The sequence below is a fragment of the Salvelinus namaycush genome, unplaced genomic scaffold (genome assembly GCF_016432855.1).
Source record: "Salvelinus namaycush isolate Seneca unplaced genomic scaffold, SaNama_1.0 Scaffold37, whole genome shotgun sequence".
Classification (NCBI taxonomy): domain Eukaryota; kingdom Metazoa; phylum Chordata; class Actinopteri; order Salmoniformes; family Salmonidae; genus Salvelinus; species Salvelinus namaycush.
In genome coordinates, this window is record NW_024060674.1 from 525,538 (window position 1) to 544,794 (window position 19,257).

Below are 19,257 nucleotides of genomic sequence, written 5' to 3' on the forward strand. Positions count from 1 at the left end.
TCGTCACTGATCTGGGGATATGATTTAATATGTAGGCCTATATTATACATGCTTTACCTCGTCACTGATCTGGGGATATGATTTAATATGTAGGCCTATATTATACATGCTTAACCTCGTCACTGATCTGGGGATATGATTTAATATGTAGGCCTATATTATACATGCTTAACCTCGTCACTGATCTGGGGATATGATTTAATATGTAGGCCTATATTATACATGCTTTACCTCGTCACTGATCTGGGGACATGATTTAATATGTAGGCCTATATTATACATGCTTTACCTCATCACTGATCTGGGGATATGATTTAATATGTAGGCCTATATTATACATGCTTTACCTCGTCACTGATCTGGGGATATGATTGAATAATTCCCTCACAGATTACAATACAGTACAGCCTTTGTACAGTACAGTCACATGAGGGCAGGTTTGTAGTCGTTGCTCCACAGGGCGGGACAGATAATGATGACGTACAGTGAAAGCTGCCTGTCTGTCTAGTGGAGAAGCGGAGTCGTGGAGCTCGGATGGGATAGCCTACTCTCCCGATGCTAGTGGAGTGAAGGTGTATCTGCCGGATAATATGCAACCGATCACTCTAGAAAAAAGACGTCGCCGATTCAGTTCCATCTGAAATAGGCTACACTGATGACGGATATCCAAGCGGATTGCCTCATGATTCCAGCATTGATGGCAAGAAAATAATATTCCCCATAACAAGACGCGGCTTCTGTGGTCAACCTGTCTGCAAATGCACCCTGCAAATTAAAACGCGCATTTCAATAATTTACCCCATATTCATACAACAAGTTTCAGCGATCTTACTTGGTTTTTTGGACCTTTGCATTTTCCCCTTCAGCCATGGACGAAGACAATCAAGGTAACGTTACATCCCATTCACACGCATGTTTATCTTTCATGTGTCGATGTGTTGTTGTGTACACTAGGATCATTTTGGGTAGGCTACAGCAGGACCCAAGGCCGGTTTAATGACAACAATCAGGTTAACACCGTATTTGGTATTGTGATATTTCACATAATAATAATAATAATAATAATCATAATACTATAATCTGTCTGTTATATGTAACAATAGATTTAAAGATGACGTTAGAAAATAATAAAAGAAGAAAGAATACGAAAATAAATAGAAGGCATTTAGAATGTGAACATTTATCCCTCTACATTGACACATGTTCACCCTCACTCGTGTATGGTACAGCGACCCAGTAATGAGCATGTTTCATGGTTCCATGAGAAGTCATCTGAAACAGAACCATCAGTCATCACACACAGTGGATGTGTAGCGTGCTAATGCGGGATGGAGGGATATGGATTGACCTATATTCTGCGTAAATAAGAACAAACAGGACTGTCACACTCCAGCGGATAGGCATGATGCCTGTATGAATAGATCACTGTCACGAGGCTGAATGCAGAACGCATACTCCCTTGGCTTATTATTAAGACTTTAAGTCACCAGGTCAGTTACACACTCATTCCAGGCAAGCTCAACAGGTCATTCCATATGTAGGGAAGGCTAATTCAAGCATTGCTCAGTGATATATAAAGTTATGACGAATTGAAGAGTGCTCTCTTTGGCTCAGTTCCACGACTAGATGCTTTGTGTGTGTGTGTGTGTGTGTGTGTGAGTGTGTGGACATAAGCACAATCGGCTCAGTATTTGGATATCTCTATTTGAGACAGAAAAGTCCAGGAAAAACTCCTGGCCCTAATCCCAACTACAGTTGGGACCCACCCACTCTGTACCCACCTTTTGAGAAAACACTGATCTACAGGTGTTGCTAGGCCCCTTTACTGTTTAGTCCAGAGCTATGTGATGTATGTTATTCACTGTGGCAGAGTGGAACGAGGGAAGAGGGTACAGAGCCCTCCTTGTGCTGCTATCAAAGTGCTTCCCCTCCAGTGGTGGGTGGGAGACGTCAGCAGCAGCACTGACAGACACACACCACAGACAGACATCACAGACAGACATATTGTATGGTCCTGTGATGCCAACCAGAGATAATTGACAGTTAGACAGCCGAGAGAGGAAAATCGAACCCCTCCCCTCCATTCCATCCTATCCCTGTTCCCCCTCTCCCTCACGGCAGTCTTCCCTAACAGAGAGAGAGAGAGAGAGAGAGAGAGAGAATGAATGGATGGATGGATAGATTGTGGTCTGGAATGATAAGAGAGGTGTGTGTGTGTGTGTGTGTGTGTGTGTGTGTGTGTGTGTGTGTGTGTGTGTGTGTGTGTGTGTGTGTGTGTGTGTGTGTGTGTTTGTGTGTGTGTGTGTGTGTGTGTGTGTGGTGGAGGGGATCACTGTGTGTGTGAGTGGTGGAGGGGATGTGTGTGTATGTGTGTTGGAGGGGAAGTATGTGTGTGTGTTGGAGGGGATGTGTGTGTGTGTGTGTGTGTGTGTGTGTGTGTGTGTGTGTGTGTTGGAGGAGATACAAGTGTGTGTGTGTGATATAGGCCATGCTGTTTTCACTCATCTGGAATAACGTATTAATATCTCCTGGAAGGATACACACAGTGCCACATATGCCAGTTCTGCAGACAGTTGATGAGAGAGAGAGAGACCACCGGGCTTATTGTCTAGCATGCTTGGCTTGATTTAGGACACATGAAGGATATCATCATCACCAATCATCAGTGATCTCCTCACCCAACATCTACAGTATATACACTGTATGCCCGAACAGAACCAGAGCGTACCAGGGTCACTGAGGAGAGACAGCCCAGGGAGGAGGTGATTAGGCTGGGTAGCAGAGCAGGGCAGAGTGGGTGAGAGACGGTTCCTGGCTCTGCTCTGTGGGATACTGTCTGTGACACGCCGGGCGTGGGGCGGTCGACAGGAGTCCTGCTGGGCCAGTGTGATTAACACACGTACACACACACACACACACACACACACACACACACACACACACACACACACACACACACACACACACACACACACACACACACACACACACACACACACACACACACACACACACACACACACACACACACATAGCATGCCAGGCCAGATGGAGAGCTGCCAGAGAGAGAGGGATGGAGAGAGCAGGAGAATGAGAGAGGGCCAAAGGATAATAGAGAGAACAAATAGAGATCAAGTGGTAGACAGAGAGAGGGAGGGAGTCAGAGAGTGAGAGAAAGAAAGAGAGGGAGGAAGAGGAGGGAGGGTTGGAGACAGGCCAGAGAGGTAAGGAGGGAGGCCAGATCAGTGCAGGGATGAGTACATATTCCTCCTTAATCAATTATTCAGTCTATTACTGGATTTCCGTTCAATAAAACTCCTATCTGTTGTGTGATGATTAGCTAACTGTGGGTGGTAGTAGTGATGTGCTGTACTCCCCACCACTGAGGCCTTATAGGAGAGAGCAGAGCACTCCACACACACACACACACACACACACACACACACACACACACACACACACACACACACACACACACACACACACACACACACACACACACACACACACACACACACAGGCATTAAAAAACTCTGGGCAGCAGCAGAAACGAAGGTGATTGAATCCATCTGACATGCATGACACTCCACAATACAATGCTTCTCCACAGGCACCTGCTCTGATTGGTGCCTCACTGCTGCTTTGTTTAATCCACTCATTTGACATGAAGCAGAAGACTCTAATGATCAATTCTGAACGGAACATTTAAACAGATTAAATGAACAGTGTTTTTATTAGCAGTGTCATTTCTACTAGCTTCAACTGTGGCACAAAAGAGAGTGTGTGTGTGTGTGTGTGTGCGTGCGTGTGCGGCACTGACTGGTAGAGTGAGAGACCATATGGAATGAATCAGTGTTTTTATCCCTTTAGTTACGTTCACAGCATGTCTACCGACGGACTGTGTGTCTGTGTGTGTATGTTTGGCCACAAACTGCTCTGTTTACTCAGTGCGAAAACCGACCGTTTTCATTGGCTACGCTTGTGTGCCCGTGCAGCCGCGAGGTTATGCCATGCACGCTCCAGGCCAGCCGAGGCGAGACACATACCCCTTCAGAGGCGTATCTCAATAGTCTGATATGGCTTCCTCTGCTTGTCTCCTTGTCTCCTGTCCTTCGTCTGCACTAATGAAGAATTGGACATTAAGCACCTACTACACTCAGCCACAGTATTTATTTGACCTGAAGGCCTGCTATGCCCTCTACTCTGACCAACCCACATTCAGGATAGAAGTAGAGGAAGCAACGGTCCCAGACCTTCTCGTGTGCTTGCTTCTGTGGACGGAAAAATGTCTTCAGACAGAGAATGTTAAGGAGGTTGTTTGTTTACGTTTGGTCTTTGGAAGAGATGGGGCGTCTCTGGACCTCCGTGTTTACCAAAGGCCCACCCTCTGTGAAGTAGCTAAGAGAAGTGCAGCTGAAAAGTTGATGGGTCACGGTTCAATGACTATATGAGCTCTCCACAATTTAGAGCAACTCACGCTTAGCTGGTCCAGCTAGAAGACGTCTCTTTGCTCTGTTGCAGCACAGAGCTCACATTGTGCCGATCCACCATTTATTCAGGTGGACTGGAGTCCTTCAAAGTATGCCACAGCACAGCAGCCTGCCAAACTGACTGGCCCTCCCAGGGCTCCACTGACCTGATCAATGGGTCAACAGCTTGGGACTAGAAGGTTCTCTCTACATATTTGTCAAAATTGAGTTGTTGACGTAGCCTTTTTCTGTTCAATGTTCTCTACTTATATAGTAAAGTAAATACTCCAATTCACGTTGTTAAGATAAAAATTCCTGACACCAGTCAAATCAATGAGCGTTCAGAACTTTAAGGCCAATTATCTCAAAATCATTGCATATAGAACCTTATAGTCCCAACCCACTGGGCACACACTGGTTAAATCAACATTGTTTCCACCACATTTTAATGAAATGACGTGGAACCAACGTGGTATAGACGTTGAATGTATGGCTTGACAACAATAGTGAGGGCACTAAAGCACATGCAGAGCTGGAAGCAGCTCTAGTTTACTACTGCAGTCCTGCAGAACTAGATCCCAGCAGGCCAGTCTGGATTTAGACTACCACAAATGCATTACATGGAAAAAGTAGCAGCCAAAAAGAATATGAAGACTACATTTTATTGGTAATAGAGCCTATGTGTTCCACGTCTCTCTGTCTGCTGGCTGCTGACTGTGGTCGTGCTTATAGAAAGCATCAACATCCACTGCTTCCCCAATCAGTTACTTCTCAATCTAACCCTGAAGGGCCACCACTAGTCAGCCAGACTGGTCAATACTACGTCCTATAGCCTCTCTCTCCTTCTATCGTAGTTTAACAGTCATTTTCTTTCCAGTCTAAATATACTGTATGTCAGTCTAAATATATATCTTATACATTGATTGGTGGGTTGTCTGGTTCTCCACCCAGGCCTCCCTGTGTGATTCAGCCCAGTGTGAGTCACCTCTGTCAGGTTGGGCTCTGTGTTGTGACTGCTGGGTGGTTGTCACCACCCTGATGCCCTGCTGGCTATATAACAGAGACCTTGTTTGGCCAGGCTCAATATCTGATCATACAAACAGATACAGCAGAGGGGGGAGTTGATACTGTACGGTGGATGGGTTGAGAGAGAGTGTGTGTCTGTGTGTGGCCAGAGAGGTTTCAAGTCAATAAGTCACCATCTTATAATTTAAAACACACTGTTCCTATCACACACACCCTAATATAGGTCCAAACAAGCAGATGTTTCTATTGCATTTAACCTTTATTCACCCAGGTTAATGTTATTGAGATATTATCTATTTTTTAAGAGAGACTGAATGATGTCAAGTCCATATTTTGAATGGTGGAGCGCGTGCTACCCTTATATGTCTTTGATACTCCCCTATATACCCCCTGCTTGAGTTGAAGTTAAGTTACAGTAAGTTGGAGTAAGTTAAATTGGAGTTTTGGGATTATTGACAGACGGGCCCACATGAAGTTGAAGGGTAGAGGGTAGATGTAAATGCGCTCTGTGTTCTGTTGTGTTAGGAGAGACTGGGGAAATCCTCTTGGACCTCAGCACTGTTTTCTCAATCTTAAAAAAGGGGTCTAAGAAATGTTTATAAGTGAGTGTGGTGTGTGTGGCAGGAATTGGTGAACTGTTGTGTCCCAGCAGAAAGGTCCTAGTATTGGAGAGAGCACGCATAGGTTCTCAATAACAGCCATGATTCCTCTCCAGTCCATGTTCCCTCCCTGGCTGGCTGATATACGGGGCTGCGTAGTAAAGTGTTCCACATGAAGAATAGTTGAATAGATTAAAAACAGACCTAGACCAGGCCAACAATACGGAGGTTTGGGGTGTGTGAGCGTGGGTGGAGGGGGGGGGGGGCTGTGTGTGTGTGTGTGTGTGGGAGGGAGGGAGGGAGGGGGGGAGGGGGATTTTGGAAGCGTGAGGCAAATTGAGCTCTATTTTCCTCCTCTTTCTCAGTGTGCTAGAGCTCCCAGGAGTCCTGGGTCATATGTTGAAAATAATATTTGCGGGAAAGAACAGCCCCCTCTCCAGTCTGGGCTTTGTCGGCCCTCAAGTTCAAGGTTCTGTCTATGCGTGCATTCATGCCTGCATGTGTTACATGTTGGCTTTTGGGGAAGGGAAGAGAAGGCCGACCAGAGTGGAGCGGAGGAAAAGGCACGGCTGGAACAGTTATGTAAGGGATCATAGATTGTAAAAGCTGCTGAAGATGCAGGAAAAAGGTGTATCCACCCTCAGTCACTACAGCCAGCCAGCATGCCAGGACATCCAGTCCCCCTCTGTCTCCAAACACACAGGATCTTATAACCTCTGGTTTCCTCAGGCCAAATGCGTCCTTCAAATGGATGGAGACTATTTATCCTCAGCATGTACTTTTATTCTTTTGACCATGGTGTTACTTTTCTAGGGATAGATTAGTGTTGGCTAGAGTGAGGTGTGTATCTTCCTGAAAATGCTTTTATCCTCTTGACCACTGTCTTGTCTTCACATCAGGTTTAATATGCACTGTTGGTTTTTGAGCTTGCAGCTTACTGGAAAGAAATGTACTTTGTGCATTTGTGATGGCAGGACACTGAATCAACAGTATAGTGCTGCACTACATATTCTCCTCTCCTCTCCTCTCCTCTCCTCTCCTCTCCTCTCCTCTCCTTTGCTCTATAAGAGGATGTGTACAGTAATGCTTATTCTGGACCAGCATGTCAGTAGAGTAGACCATGCTCTGTCTGTCTCTCACTCTGTCTGTCTCTCGCTCTGTCTGTCTCTCGCTCTCTCCCTCTCTCCATCTGTCTCTCTCTCTCTTTCTCTCTCTCTCTCTCTCTCTCTCCTTGTGTTCTGTGCCATGGTAGATCTGCACTCACTGCTTTTTCTCTGCTGTAAAATACAGCCTCATCATGTAAAATGAATGTGTTATTTAGTTGTGAGGAGAGGGATCAGCAGGGTCTGCTGTTGCCGTGGTGTTGCAGTAGTAGTAGTCTTACTCTTCCCCTGATGGAGACCAGTATTTATATATATATATATATATATATATATATATATATATATATATATATATATATATATATATATTGTGTTGGTTTGTCACAGCATAACACCTCATAGTCAGTACCCAGCGGGGCCAGCCATATGACGAACAGGGACCCTCTGCATGACCTGCGCGCGTGTGTGTGTGTGTGTGGCTTTATGAGTGTACTGTATATATAGTGAGTGTTTAGGAGTATTCAGAGCAAAGTGAATGCTGCAGTTACCATGTATATAGTACTCAGCCAGAGTAGGTTGGTGGTGGAGGGCTCAGCCCCAGCTGTGTGTACAGTATCTCACGGTTTCCCACTCCCATGGACCAGGATGAGATAGCAGTTAATCGTGTGTGTATGTGCTTTGATGTGCGTGTGCATTTGTGTGTGTGTGTGTGTTTGTGTGTAGATGGAGAGGATTACCGGCTGCTGCAAGCCCTCTCCATGCTTAAACAAATGGGGGAGATGAGCTCTGGAGGGATGGGGACAGTTAGTAGATTAAGGGTCATGGGCTGGAGCTGCTGTCTGTCACCTCCCTACATCCAACTGTAGCTGCTGGCTGTCACCTCCCTACATCCAACTGTAGCTGCTGGCTGTCAGCTCCCTACATCCAACTGTAGCTGCTGGCTGTCACCTCCCTACATCCAACTGTAGCTGCTGGCTGTCACCTCCCTACATCCAACTGGAGCTGCTGGCTGTCACCTCCCTACATCCAACTGGAGCTGCTGGCTGTCACCTCCCTACATCCAACTGGAGCTGCTGGCTGTCACCTCCCTACATCCAACTGGAGCTGCTGGCTGTCACCTCCCTACATCCAACTGGAGCTGCTGTCTGTCACCTCCCTACATCCAACTGTAGCTGCTGGCTGTCACCTCCCTACATCCAACTGGAGCTGCTGGCTGTCACCTCCCTACATCCAACTGGAGCTGCTGGCTGTCACCTCCCTACATCCAACTGGAGCAGCTGGCTGTCAACTCCCTACATCCAACTGTAGCTGCTGGCTGTCACCTCCCTACATCCAACTGGAGCTGCTGGCTGTCACCTCCCTACATCCTATTGGAGCTGCTGTCTGTCACCTCCCTACATCCAACTGGAGCTGCTGTCTGTCACCTTCATACTTCCTATTGGAGCTGCTGGCTGTCACCTCCCTACATCCAACTGGAGCTGCTGGCTGTCACCTCCCTACATCCAACTGGAGCTGCTGTCTGTCACCTTCCTACATCCAACTGGAGTTGCTGGCTGTCACCTCCCTACATCCAACTGGAGCTGCTGGCTGGCACCTCCCTACTTCCTATTGGAGCTGCTGTCCAACACCTCCCTACACCCAACTGGAGCTGCTGGCTGTCACCTCCCTACACCCAACTGGAGCTGCTGGCTGTCACCTCCCTACATCCAACTGGAGTTGCTGGCTGTCACCTCCCTACACCCAACTGGAGCTGCTGGCTGTCACCTCCCTACATCCAACTGGAGCTGCTGGCTGTCACCTCCCTACATCCAACTGGAGCTGCTGTCTGTCACCTCCCTACATCCAACTGGGGATGTGGGCTGAATGGAGAGACACCAATAAACAGGATACAAACATGACAGAGATGAGAAAAACCATCCCTCTCTTCACAAATACAGGATACGTACATCACTACTACATTGAGACTTTGGTCCCACTTTATTTAGATAGTCCCATATAGATGGTCTACAGATGGTCATACTATCAACACGCTATATGTTGATAAGCAAACACTTACTAAGGTTAAGGTTAGGTTTAGAATAAGGGTTAAGGTTGGGTAAGAGTTAGGGTTAGTGGATAGTTAGTTGACATGATGTTGACAGTTATTGAACATCTACTGAACATTTACAAACCATCTCCTTGGGACTATCCAAATAAAGTGTTACCAAGACTTTCCCCACGTCAATGATGAGATGAGAAGCCTGATCCTTGATCTGATTTAACAAAGTCCCCTGACTACATATACGGCATACCAATCAGGGATATTTCTTACATTGTAATCCATTGAAGTCCAAACACTGTAAGAAAAACATTTTTCGGGACGGAAAAAATATTTAAGTGATTAACTTAAACGATTAAAACCAGATATCAATTATGTTGAAAAGATAATGGACCCATATATCAAAATAAAATCTAGGCAGTCAAGGAGAATTGAAAATTCCCAAAACAATGAATTTAGCAGTATTCATTTAGTTTTTATGTTTGAGCAATAGAACACAGGATTAGCCATAGCAAAATGCATAGAATTGCAGGAAATGTGCCTTAAAACTGCAACAGTTTCTCTCAGCTCCATGGCAAAAGGTGTAGAATTGCAGGAAATGGACTTAAAAATGCAAAAAAAAGATCTATAGCGACAAGATGGGGGCCTCTAAAATGTAGCCGCGCCATAAGGCCGTCCGCGCTCATTGCCACGCACTCTGCCACGCCCCTGCCACGCCCACCACCGCGCTCATTGCCACGCACTCTGCCACGCCCCTGCCACGCCCACCACCGCGCTCATTGCCACGCACTCTGCCACGCCCACCACCTAAACCCCCTTTTGATCCAGAAAAACCCCGCCGATGATAGAGGAGGAGTTGGCTAAAGCACATACAGATCTGGGATCAGCCTAGTCTTCATGACAGTGGGACAATCTCCAGTAGTGAATGGGATGTGCAGGGAATCACTGTGTGTAGCCTGTATCTGTTCTGCTGATACAATACGGAGGATCCTAACCTATTCTATTGACCTTTCAAACCTCTCCACTACATTGTGTGGGGATTTGTGAGAGGAGAGAAGAAAGAATGACTAATGTTTTTCATGGTGGGAAGCGTGAAATGAAATGTGAATGGCCTCCAAGGCAGGTCGGTCTACTCAGGCTCTCTGGACTAGGTCAGCCTGACAGGCTCAAGAATGGGCCTGCTGATGTCCAAGAGAGCATTGATAACGAGACCTTTTCACAAGGACAGTAGCGGCTAGATATCAAGCTGCATCAAGACGCTGTCCTAGGGGGGACTAATACACACACACACACACACACACACACACACACACACACACACACACACACACACACACACACACACACACACACACACACACACACACACACACACAGAGAGTCAAGAGCGCCTCGGGGTGTAGACAGAGATTTACGGTGGCTCTGAGGCATGGGTCCCTTCACACACACATTTAATCTCCTTTCACCTCTGTCACTTCACATCTCTCTGGCTGGAATACACAAACACTATGAAACAAGCCCTCCCTCTGAGGGGTCACTAGCTACGGAAATACATTATGTGAATGAGATCCCACAGTCCCACAGACATCAATGAGGATCTCCATATGTGTGTCAAAGTAATACTCCAAATATATAGACGGTGGCCAAGTTCACTAACATCATGGTGTTCTCTGAGTAGCTTTAGCAGAGCAAACTGTCATTGCTGATTTTTCATCAGAGGTTTGATGGATAGATAAGTTATAGCATGATATTACTGTAGAATGAGGTGGTAGACAACACCATGTGTATTAGCTAGACGCACTGGTGTTAGATGTCCATAAATGAAATGGTTATACTTTAGAGTTGTTTCCAAGGGTGAATATGGAGAAAATGCCTATTACCAACATCTGCACCTGGATGGAATGATTATATTTGTTTTCCAGAGGCTGTACATTTTTTCCACTAGTTGTCCCAATTTCCACTTTCAAAGATATCGTTCCCTTGTAATTCTAGGATTTATTCAACACGCAGGGAGAAATATTCAGTAAATATGATACTTCACTTATCTGAAGACTTGACAAACTGTACAGGTGGCTGTAAATAATGAGAAGACGGTGATTATTGTCCTTCCTCTAGATAAAATACAATCTTCACTATTTAAAATCAGCATCCGCATTCAATTTCTCAAGAAAGGGAGAAGCACTTGAGCCCTGTATGCCTGAAAATGTTCAAAGAGCCATAATGAGAACAGTGGCACGTTAAACCCTTGTGTTTACAGCAACAGAACCACCATGTTGGATCATCAAGAAAAGTATTGATCTTATTTCTTGGAGTATCAGGCCTTTTTGAGCAACTTTGTCTCTTCCACTCTCCTATCTTATTGTCCCAGGAAGGAAACCAAATGGTTGTTATAGATTAGTGATGGATCAATCTTTTCCTTTTCAAATCACAGATACATACAGTAGATATGAACCCAGCGTTACTGAACTTCATACAGAACATCTGAGTTCCATCCAGCTGCATCTCTTCAAACAGGAAGCTTCATATAATTTCCTGTATCCTATGTTATTTTGCATGACTGCATTTTCCGATCTCCTCAACATCTGGCTACCCCAATATTCAGCTCTATGAAGCTGGGTCACAGCTGGATGTGACATGGGTTCAGGTGGGTCGAATGCACCAATGGGACTATATCAAAATATTGTAATTTTTATCAAATTGTTAATGTGTTTTGAAGGATAATTGAGGGGTATTACTGTAGCTAGAGGGGGTTACTATTTTTCGTTATTTCCCCAACATATGTAATCCATGTCATATTTATATCTTGTAGGCCTATTCTGATATCTGAAAATGGTATCAGTTGGATTAAATGGGGGGTTTTCTTGAAATCTGTGGTCAAATGTTTGTTTTTAACATCTTATAGGCAGCATAAAGATTATCAACAGATTACTGTCGACCTCACTGCGGCAGCTGCATTTAAATGCCACACTAACTGCCCAATTGTACCATACTAAATCACATAGCAACCAATAGGTCTGCACCCTGGACCTTAGCTCCACCAATAGAAAATCTGCATTTCACAACACTTCCTCATAAAGATGCTGCTAGTAACAGTTAAACTGTCTACCTCTGTAAACTTCATCATCATCTCAGTTCCAGACAAACTAGAGAAGTGAATAAAAAACCCTGTTATGTGGAGGCGTACAATCTGCAAAAAGTTTTATATAAAAAAGTCCAGAGAAAAAGAGGATGTCTGACTGACCTCAACCACCCACGTATTCCCTGTGATAAAGTGATCCCAGCTCCACTTTTTTCATGTTTGCTGTGATCCTGCTGTTCTCCATTCACAGAACAACACAGAGAGCAGGCAACAGCAGCCAGAGTCCTACTTGGCAGCCAGTGTCTCTCTCTCTTTTAGTCTTTCTCTCTCTTATACTCCTTCATGCTCTTTTCCAGATGCGCTGTCTGGATGGCCAGAGCCCAATATAAACAGTTCAGTCATTCAGTGCAGCCTCCCTCAGCCTCACAGGCTCTGTTCTGTTTGTCTCCTCAGGGCCTCCGTATCAGACGACTGGCCAGTGGCAGATACACTCCAGTCATTTCCTGAGTGACTCACACTGGAGGACTGTGGGGGTTCTAAAGAGGGTTCTAAGAGTGGCCCTGTTAACATTTGTGTTGTTCTTTTTCTTCCTTACTACTAATACTATGACTAATAGTAGTGATAGTGGGGGGGATGAGGCTTCTGAACCTCACAATAGAATACAGGACTCTCACGTTTTGGCAGTCATCCACTGCTGTAAAGCTAACCCAATGGACATCTACCCGTTCCAGTAGGCCTTTTATATTCCGTCCACCATATTGGAATTCAGAGATTGCCGTGCATGACAACTTCCAACCGCTTGTTCCTTCGCCAACCACCAAGGAGTCGTTTACCGCGTCTCCACCCCTACTCTAAAGTCTGACCCTAAATTACTTGATGATTGATAGTCAATTATAACCTCTGCTCGTCATTGGAGGCTTATCTCCCATTATTATCCACAGTCACTGTCCCCGGAGCTGTTTTATTGCCTCCTAAACGGCCCGATCCAGCGGTCACACTGTTCTCTGATCAGTGGTGTGTGTCCTAGGGTGACTTTGTAGAGTAGACGCTGTAGTGCGTCCTATGGTAGGGTGACGTTGTAGACACTGTAGTATTTGTGTCGTAGGGTGACATTGTAGATGCTGCTGTAGATGCCGCAGGCTCCGTTAGTGAGCTGTGCTACTTTCCCCCCTGCCGGCGCCAATCAGTAATCCTCACACATTGTCTGGCCTGACACACAATACAGACAAAAGTCCTTGGTTGCTTTAATTACAGCCTAGGGCCAATGCTTAAAATAAATTTTGACAATATTAATATAAGTATTTTTTTGTATTATGTAAGTATTCTATATTTTAAGTACTGCGATATACAGTATACAACAATATGGATGTTTTGTGGAGAAAGGTAGTAGAGGTCTGAACGGTGCTTCCACAGTATCCCCTCTATCCTCTTTTAAGTCAATGTGTAGGAAAGAAGGGGCCCAAGTTGTGCTCTCATGCCCTCATACCATACCCAGCTTCCCCCCTGGAAGTCTCTCCTTGGGAAAGGAGACATGGCCCCAGCAGGATGGTGCATGCACGATAAGATAAGAAGGCCCCTCTGAGGTAGACTCATGGCAAGGGTATTTTAAAGGGAAATTCATTGGTCACAACTCAAAACATGCAAAACTCTCTAAAAATGTACCGTAAACTCTCTTTAAAAATGTGCACTGAAAAGAAAGCAGGGATACAGTCATAATATACTCATTCACAACATATGCCTACCACCAAGCCATAAGACTCCTGAACATCTAATCAAATGGCTACCCAGACTATTTGCATTGTCCCCCTTCTTTTACACCGCTGCTACTCTCTGTTGTTATCATCTATGCATAGTCACTTTAATAACTCTACCTACATGTACATATTACCTCAACTAACCGGTGCCCACGCACATTGACTCTGTACCGGTACCCCCCTGTATATAGTCTCCACATTGTTATTTTACTGCTGCTCTTTAATTACTTGTTACTTTTTATTTCTTATTCTTATTCGTATTTTTTTTAAACTGCATTGTTGGTTGGGGGCTCGTAAGTAAGCATTTCACTGTAAGGTCTACACTTGTTGTATTCTGTGCATATGACTAATAAAATTTGATTTGATTCGATGCTGTGATTCGCTCCTTTTAATACGCAGGAAGTGACACGTGAAAGGAGGATCATCAAGAGTAATCAAAGGCAACCCCACTGCAGTCAGCGCCTGTAACTGAGAAGAGATAAAGAACAGGGGACCCTGCTGCCAAAACGACTAATCTAATTTGTTAGGAAGAGCATGACACATGATGACCCAAAAATAGACCAATTACGGCCCTGTTTTCCTCTCCGGAAGGGAAGCGGAAGCGTTCCTTTAATGTGGAGTTTTGGCAAACGTTCGCAGACGGGGATCTTCTTTTATTCCATATGAATAAGTCATTGTGGCTGGTGCGCTTTGCTGTCGAGGTGGGTTTAGGCTTACAGGGGGAGCGATTTGTGTTTCAAGCCTCTGGTGCTTTGTGATCATGTGTTGTGTTGTGATCTATTTGTTTTGATGTTGAAATCCCCTTTTATTTGGGACAATGTTTGGATCTCAGAAATAGCAGAAATGACAGCAAACATTCCCAGTGAGTGACTGTCAACGACGCAATCAAGCGAAATAGGCTGTTGAATACAAACACGAAAGCAAGAATGAGTTGCACAAAATCAGAAAATTACACTGCATATTTTTTTTGTGTAAATCAATGACAATCCAAACGACTGAACCAAACTATACTGAACAAAATATATAAATGCAACATGCAACAATTTGAAAGTTTTTTTCTTAGTTACAGTTCATGTAAGGAAATCGGTCAATTAAAATAAATTCATTAGGCCCTGATCTATGGATTTCACATAACTGGGAATGCAGGTATGCATATGTTGGTCAAAGATACCTTTGAAAAAAAGGTAGGGGCGGGGATAAAAAAAAACAGTCAGTATCTGGTGTGGCCACCATTTGTCTCATGCAGCGCAACACATCTCCTTCACATTGAGTTGATCAGGCTGTTGATTGTGGCCTGTGGAATGTTGTCTCACTCCTCTTCAATGCCTGTGCGAAGTTGCTGGATATTGGCGGGAACTGGAACACGCTGCCGTACATATCGATCCAGAGCATCCCAAACATGCTCAATGGGTGACATGTCTGGTGAGTATGCAGGCCATGGAAGAACTGCCACATTTTCAGCTTCCAGGATTTTTTACAGATCCTTGTGACATGGGGCCGTGCATTACCATGCTGAAACATGGCGGCGGATGAATGACACAACAATGGGCCTCAGGATCTTGTCACGGTATCTCTGTGCATTTAAATTCCCATCGATAAAAGGAAATTGTGTTTGTTGTCGATAGCTTATGCCTGCCCATACCATAACCTCACCGCCACCATGGGGTGTTCACAACGTTGACATCAGCAAACCATTTGCCCACACGACACCATACATGTGGTCTGCGGTTGTGAAGCCAGTTGGACGTTCTGCCAAATTCTCTAAAACGACGTTGGAGGCGGCTTATTGTAGAAAAATAAACATTAAATTCTCTAGCAACAGCCCGAGTGGACATTCCTGCAGTCAGCATGCCAATGTTGGGGAGGCAGGTAGCCTCGTGGTTAGAGCATTGGGCCAGTAACCAAAAGGTTGCTAGATCGAATCCCCGAGCTGACAAGGTAAAAAAAATCTGTCGTTTTGCCCCTGAACAAGGCAGTTAACCCACTGTTCCTAGGCCGTCATTGAAAATAAGAATTTGTTCTTAACTGACTTACTTGCCTAGCTAAATAAAGGTTAAATAAAAAAATAAGTAAATTTCCCGCTCCCTCAAAACTTGAGATATCTGAGGTGTTGTGGGACACATTTTAGTGGCCTTTTATTGTCCCTAGCACAAGGTGCACCTGTGTAATGATCATGCTGTTTAGTCAGCTGTTTGATATGACACACCTGTCTGGTGGATGGATTATCGTGGCAAATAAGAAATGCCCACTAACAGGGATGTAAACAAATTAGTGCCCAGCATTTTAGACATCTTGTTGTGCATTTGAAAATGTCTGGGATCCTTTATTTCAGCTCATGAAACATGGGACCAACACTTTACATGGTGCGTTTATATTTGTGCTCAGTGTAGTGTCTTAGGTGAGGCCTGTCTTCCAGTAAATGAGGAGTCCCAGTACAATAACATGTTTTTCAGATCAGATGACTTTAGCAGACTGACTGATGAGCTTAGCAGGTCCAGGGACCGAAGGGAGAGTAGTGGGAAATTGTTGTCTCCCTTTACACAGAGGAGCTGTGTGTGTGTGTGTGTGTGTGTGTGTGTGTGTGTGTGTGTGTGTGTGTGTGTGTGTGTGTGTGTGTGTGTGTGTGTGTGTGTGTGTGTGTGTGTGTGTGTGTGTGCGCGCGTCTTTTTTGGTGCTAGAAAATACTTTAATTTTAAAGACTTTGATTTACTTTGAAATGGTGGGAGAGAGAGAAAGAGCAAAAGGTGGAGAGGGAGAGGGAGAGGGAGAGCAAGCAATTGAACGATAGAGTGAAAGAGAGGTCACATTCACAAGGAGAAAAAAACAAGTGGTTTATCCTAGAGCCTGTTGAAATACATGTGCATGATTCGCTCAGTGATGGTGATGGAAATTCCCTTCAGCCATTTGGTTAAACAGGAGAAGACTGTAAATCAGAGTGCTTTATGACCGGCATAAAATCAATGCAGCCAATAACAATATGAGAGACATGAGACTATGCTAATGAGAGAGACTGTGGATGAGGTTAGCAAATGATTTAATCATGTTACATATGACTGTAGAACACTTGGCGGGGGAGGATTCTGAGTGTAGAACTATTTCCAATGGGGAGAGGGTTCTGACCTGAGAACTGTTTGGGTGTTGACCGAAGAACCTTGCTGGGGAGGGGTCTGATGGTCTTAACTCTATCTTCTGATTTTAGAACAGTTTGGGTTCCGATAACAGAATGATTTACTGAGTCTGAACTCTGGGTGCTAATTGTAGAACTATTTGGGTTCTGAGCATAGAACCCTTTAGTCCGTTCTGTGTATTGAACTTTGGAGAAGGGTCATTGAAGCAGGCAAGCAGCAGACAGCTTTTGCCAGGTCCTAAGAGCATTCAGTCTGACTCTACACAGGAGCCACTGCTACAGTAGTCTGATCAAGGTTGCAATACTCTTAATGGGGCTATACACTAGAAGCTGCAGCATTCTCTAGACTGGTCTGGTGGGTCAGGCCAGAACCACATCATCCTCCTGACTATTACCATGGAGATGAGGCTAATAAATAGCCAAAGGAGCCCTCCGAAAGAACATGGCTCACTTTGAAAGTTTCACACGTTTATTTATGAGACAAGGCTTATAGTGAAGAGTTTTCCAGGATAAATTAGGGGAGAGAAAGATGGAGAGGACGATGGAGGAAGCGTAAAGAAAGATGGAGGGGAGAGAGAACTAGAGTGAAAGAGAAGGAAGACAAGGAAAAGAATAGTGATTTAAATATTTAAAAACAGAGAAGAGGTTGAAAGAAGGGGAGATAGTGAAAGAAAGTGAGAAAGACAGAGGTGAAAGAATGAGAGAATGAAAGAAGGAGAGGATAAGAGAGAGATGGCTGTCAAAGGACCTGCCATCACACCTGTACCTGAGAGAGGAAAACAACCAGCTAAAAGCAGTGGGAAATGTAGCTGTAAAGCTACAGCCAACAACACAGTCCTGCAGTCCTACTGACCACTACTGACCCTCAGAGACAGAGCTGGACTCAGATCTGAGCTATGTATTCAACTCCGAGACAGAGCTGGACTCAGATCTGAGCTATGTATTCAACTCCGAGACAGAGCTGGACTCAGATCTGAGCTATGTATTCAACTCCGAGACAGAGCTGGACTCAGATCTGGAGTATGTATTCAACTCCGAGACAGAGCTGGACTCAGATCTGAGCTATGTATTCAACTCCGAGACAGAGCTGGACTCAGATCTGAGCTATGTATTCAACTCCGAGACAGAGCTGGACTCAGATCTGGGGTATGTATGCAAGAGAACACAAATTGGGTTATAGATGGTTTTTATTTTGTGAACAGTTGAGTGATATTGCAGGACACTTAATGACAGATTGTGTGGTATTTGACTGGGTCCTAGGCGTGAGGTCGTAACAATACTATAATACCATATTCCCAGTACAGAGCCGAGTCAAACCAAGCTGGCCTGGTTATGCTTCCACCATAGTTGCTGGAACCTCAATGCGAGAAGAAAATATCTAGCTAGCACAGTACGGTTCAGGTCGGCCCTGACTCAGACACATATGTTTCAGGTTTTGTCTTCCATGACACACTTATTCAACCTACTTACATCATTCAGCAGTCTCAGCTGTGTTGTTGCACATATTTCTCCATGATTATAGTAACACAATGAGGAGACTATGGCGAGCGCTTGTATAAGTGTTCCTGAACTCGTGATGTGAACTTAGTTTAACCCAGCCTGTGTTTGTGTGGCTACTATTGTTACGGCGGACCAGCGTCAGTGGGCCTAATCAGTGCAGACATCCTCTCTTCATTGTCACAGTGCAGACCTGGAGAAAATCAGGAAGTGGCTCCATTGGCTCTGTTTATTAGTTGTTCCTTGTCTTGCTGTCACAGTAGGCACTAGATGGCCATGCTAGAAAGGACAATAGTAGCCTATTGACATAGCTATGTGCTCTTAATCGAGGGTTAGGGTCAAAGGTAAGGTCAGGGTTGAGGTGAGAGTAGCCTAAAGTTTAAGTTTAGTAGTTGAAATTGTATTTCTTGTCAAAAGGTCCATGTGTTCCATTGTTTCTATAATAGCCAGATAGAGTTGTCACTATCTATCTTTAGCCACGGAACCATGAAACCATGTAACAAGGGGCACTCCAACATGTCCGCCTCTCCCGTCGATCTCCCTCTGCAGTGCAACCAGGGGATCA

At 44.8% G+C, this 19,257-nt stretch overlaps 1 protein-coding gene across 1 annotated transcript in view; it reads left to right on the plus strand.

Annotated features, from left to right (window-relative positions):
- Positions 1-526: 526 nt before the first annotated feature.
- Positions 527-19,257, plus strand: part of LOC120040627 (cytohesin-3) — a 41,447-nt gene continuing 22,716 nt past the window's right edge. Inside the window, exon 1 of the mRNA XM_038985708.1 lies at positions 527-887. Within this exon, the coding sequence (XP_038841636.1) occupies positions 869-887 (19 nt within the window). The 5' untranslated portion in view covers positions 527-868. The remainder of the gene's footprint in view (positions 888-19,257) is intronic.